A 3,519-nucleotide genomic window follows, 5' to 3' on the forward strand; every position below is an offset into this window, starting at 1 on the left:
GCGGGATGTCACAGCACTATGCGCTGTAGGTCAAGTGCACTGACTTCGTATCTAGTACAGAGAGAAGACGAAGCGTGGAGAGCTCCTCATAGGTAAAAGTCTAGGCCCGAATTCATTAGATCAGGGCTCTTAGAGTTACTGCGTCAGCTCGATCCGGAGAAGCATTGGCACCCTCACCAAGCATTTCGTAAGAGTGTCGATAGCAAAAACCTTGCCTTTTTTTTTAGGGATGCTGAGTCATTTAATAAAGTGTACGATACAGGTCACCAGTGTTTAAATGCACTGAGAAGCACGGACGATTAAGTGCAGAGCGTGGATCTGGGCTCTTAGCGCGGTGGATGCATGTTGTAACTTACTCTCATGCGGTGTCTAAGAAGACAGCTGAAGTAGTAGTCCCAATGTGATCCACGTTGGGACTTGGTAAAGACTATTCTATTCCATACACATAGCCTTCTTTTCTGTACAGTTGTATAATAACATTTATACATTCTACGACATTTACATCGCTTTTTCAAAGTATACCTTAGTACCGTAGTATTGGAATCTAAAAAGATGATTTTTCGGAGACCATGGTACACGTGAGATGCTGGTCGCACATGGGGAACTAAAGGTAGCTGAATTATGACATGATGCAAACGTTATGACTTAGTATTAACTGGAATAGAGATAAATCCTAATCTATGGCGCTTCTGAAAATCTAATATAATGCGACCTTAGGTGCTCTCCTACCCGGTCCTGGGTAAAGCGTGTAGCTCCAGCAAATGCGCTTTTATGAGGGTTAACTCTTAAGGTCAAAGTTTGATTCGTGCTGAGAGCACAGCAACATCGGGGCAAAGAGTATCACTTTGCAAATGTTCGCACAGCCTAACCAAGTTCACCACAAGCGGTCTTTTCTGCCCGGTAAGGAAAAACAGAACTGAAACACTACGCACAAAAGTGGAGAGTTCTCGTTACAGGGATGTCGACTCGCCCTCTTATGACAATGGTGTCGACCCTCATTTATATCAAGGGTCTCCAAGTAGGCGCCACTTGCACCGACACGTTCCATTGGCATCTATAACCTGGTGAGTATCATGCTATAAAAGAAACACAACATTAAAGCTGCGAGGGATGGTCGAGACTCGAGAGGTGGCAAGCCTTATGAGAGCATCAGGATCCGTGGAACTCAGCTTAGATGATGTTATATCGTATTGCAGGACGTGAAAATGTAAAATTTGCAAGAGAACGAATATTACGCTCTGCGTCATCTTCTCTTTTGGTTGACAGGTACGAAGAGTCGGGGTGTCATGATGACCTCTTCCGATAAAGCCTTAAGTCTTAGTAGACCAGATCTGCCATCTCAAACTGTTTTTGTGTACTTTTTGGGGTTGAGGTCGATGGGCCCAGTCATAAGAGAGCGACTCTCTACTACAGATATCTAAAATATTTCGTTGCTAAAACTGATGTTTCAGGCTTTACAAGGTTGTATTAGTCGATATAACTTGCCTGGCCGAAATGCGATTGGCCGGAAGTCGAAAAAGCTAAAGCCTCACATTTTCATCAGTAGAGTGTCAAAAATGCATCATTTCAGCTTGAATGGATTTGTCAGAATAACGAATGACTTTGGCTCCAAAGATTTCGGTACAGCTCTGAAGACAAGCCACAATGATCCTCCGTCTCTCGAGCATATATCTGAGGAGAAGGAACTGGCCGCCGTAAGCTTGCGGCGTCAGATATTATTTTGTGTCAGGCGGATAAGAGCGGCATTTTCTTTTGGTCCCGAGGGATTGATCCCGTGAACACAAATGAAAAGTAGCTTGTTACTCGCAATATTTAAGACGTAATCCTGTTAGGTAGGTGACAGTTAGTCGCGAGTGGAGGGGTCAGGCTCTCATGCTATTACAAATGGTGTATCCTTGTTACGAACAAGCGGTAGTGTTAACGCAGTACTACCGTGTGATGCACTCTTCGTGTGAGGCACTAAGAAATTACGAATTTATGGTGAGAGGGATCTTTCATTCGTGAATGGAATGACCGAAATAATGTTTCATTAAGCTTGATAACTCATTCTAAGTCGATGTCTTTTAAACTTAGACAAAATGAAATCGCCTCAATTGCTCGCATAGTACCGGAGGAGGATCTGAGATCATCGCCCAACAGAAACTAGTCTACTATTTGAGATTTCTTCGGAGCATGAATGTCAAAAGTGGGACAACCATTCTCAAGGACCCTACAGATTCCATTTTTCTGATGAAGAATTATTTTCTCTCAAGGTACTGAAAGGCCCATCACAGGCGTTGTCCCCAAACAAGAAGGTGCAACATGGATTGATCAAATTTTCTGAGTGTGCCACGTGGTGGACGGTTCTTACAAAACAACATTGAGATATCATGGATGCTTGTTTTCGTATAAAGCAGTTGGCGTGTTTGCCAAGAGAGATTAAATACATTACTCGGCGTCAACACCTACGTCGGAAAGGAGTCACAGATTGTGCATGCTTGCAAAAAGCTTGATGTCCTTACCATCTCAATCCAATGACAATTTCTAAAGAGGACGAGTTGCAGAACAGCAATTTCGGTTGCACCTTCCGCAGTGATTTCGGCATTTTCTATGGTTATTATTATCCACTTATAGAATAACAGTCCGCTTGCTATCCCAAGTACCCGTAGTAGGATGCTCTGGAGTGGTTAAATCTATTGTCAGATGCTGCCGAATGCGCCTAGGGCGTTCGTCCGTCGGGTGACGTAGCTTTTTAGGCCACAAAATTTATGCACATACTTTTTCACCGATTCACTTGTCCATATTCTCGAGGAGCCTCAAGAGCCCAATCGAACATTCACATCAAAAATTAATAAGCACCGCTGAAGTGTATGCATTTATGCATGCTGCTTGCTGGCGTAGATAACTTTGGCTTTGGCACCGACAGAAACTTGATTACGAAATACTTCGCCGAGAAGCGTTGTCAAGAGTTAGATCCCGCAAAGACAAAGCCATTGTATGGTGATCAATGCTTCAGACCTAGATGAACGAACGGAAGTGACTTGGCCTGACCAGCTATTTGCACAAGTATAGTACACTTTATGTCGACATGACATGGCCTTTCACCAATCATCTTAAACAAGATGCCAAATGGTGCTAGGGTGTGTCAAGAGAGGCATCCTTCAAAGCTGTGAGCGGAATTTTGATGCGTGCCCCAAATCTGGTATTTCATCTGTGATGCTTCGAATCTTGCCATAGACGCACTTTCCGATCAAGTGACGATAGGCTTAAGAGAGTCATCACGTTTCAATCCCGGCAGATTTTATATCTTGTTGCTACTAGTTATAATCAACTTACAACTAGTAGCAACAAGATATGAAATCTGTTTTCCTCAATTTTTCTTGAGTTCGACCCTTTCATTAATAGTTAGACCATTTAACATTGCGCATGGCGATAGTGTCACCACATTCTTGCAAAGATTGACAAGATTATTATCCTACTTTCGAGAAAAGGTATAAGCGGATCGGCATAATTACGTGGTGGATGCTCTTTCGCTACGCC

At 43.2% G+C, this 3,519-nt stretch overlaps 1 protein-coding gene across 1 annotated transcript; it reads left to right on the forward strand.

The window, feature by feature from the left end:
• Positions 1–1,442: 1,442 nt before the first annotated feature.
• Positions 1,443–1,778, forward strand: PHALS_13617 (uncharacterized protein; the record flags this gene model as incomplete). Its single annotated transcript, XM_024729409.1, has 1 exon — positions 1,443–1,778. The coding sequence occupies one exon, from the start codon at positions 1,443–1,445 to the stop codon at positions 1,776–1,778; it is 336 nt and encodes a 111-aa protein (XP_024579789.1).
• Positions 1,779–3,519: the final 1,741 nt, after the last annotated feature.

Source organism: Plasmopara halstedii (assembly GCF_900000015.1).
Source record: "Plasmopara halstedii genome assembly, contig: Scaffold_671, whole genome shotgun sequence".
Lineage (NCBI taxonomy): Eukaryota > Oomycota > Peronosporomycetes > Peronosporales > Peronosporaceae > Plasmopara > Plasmopara halstedii.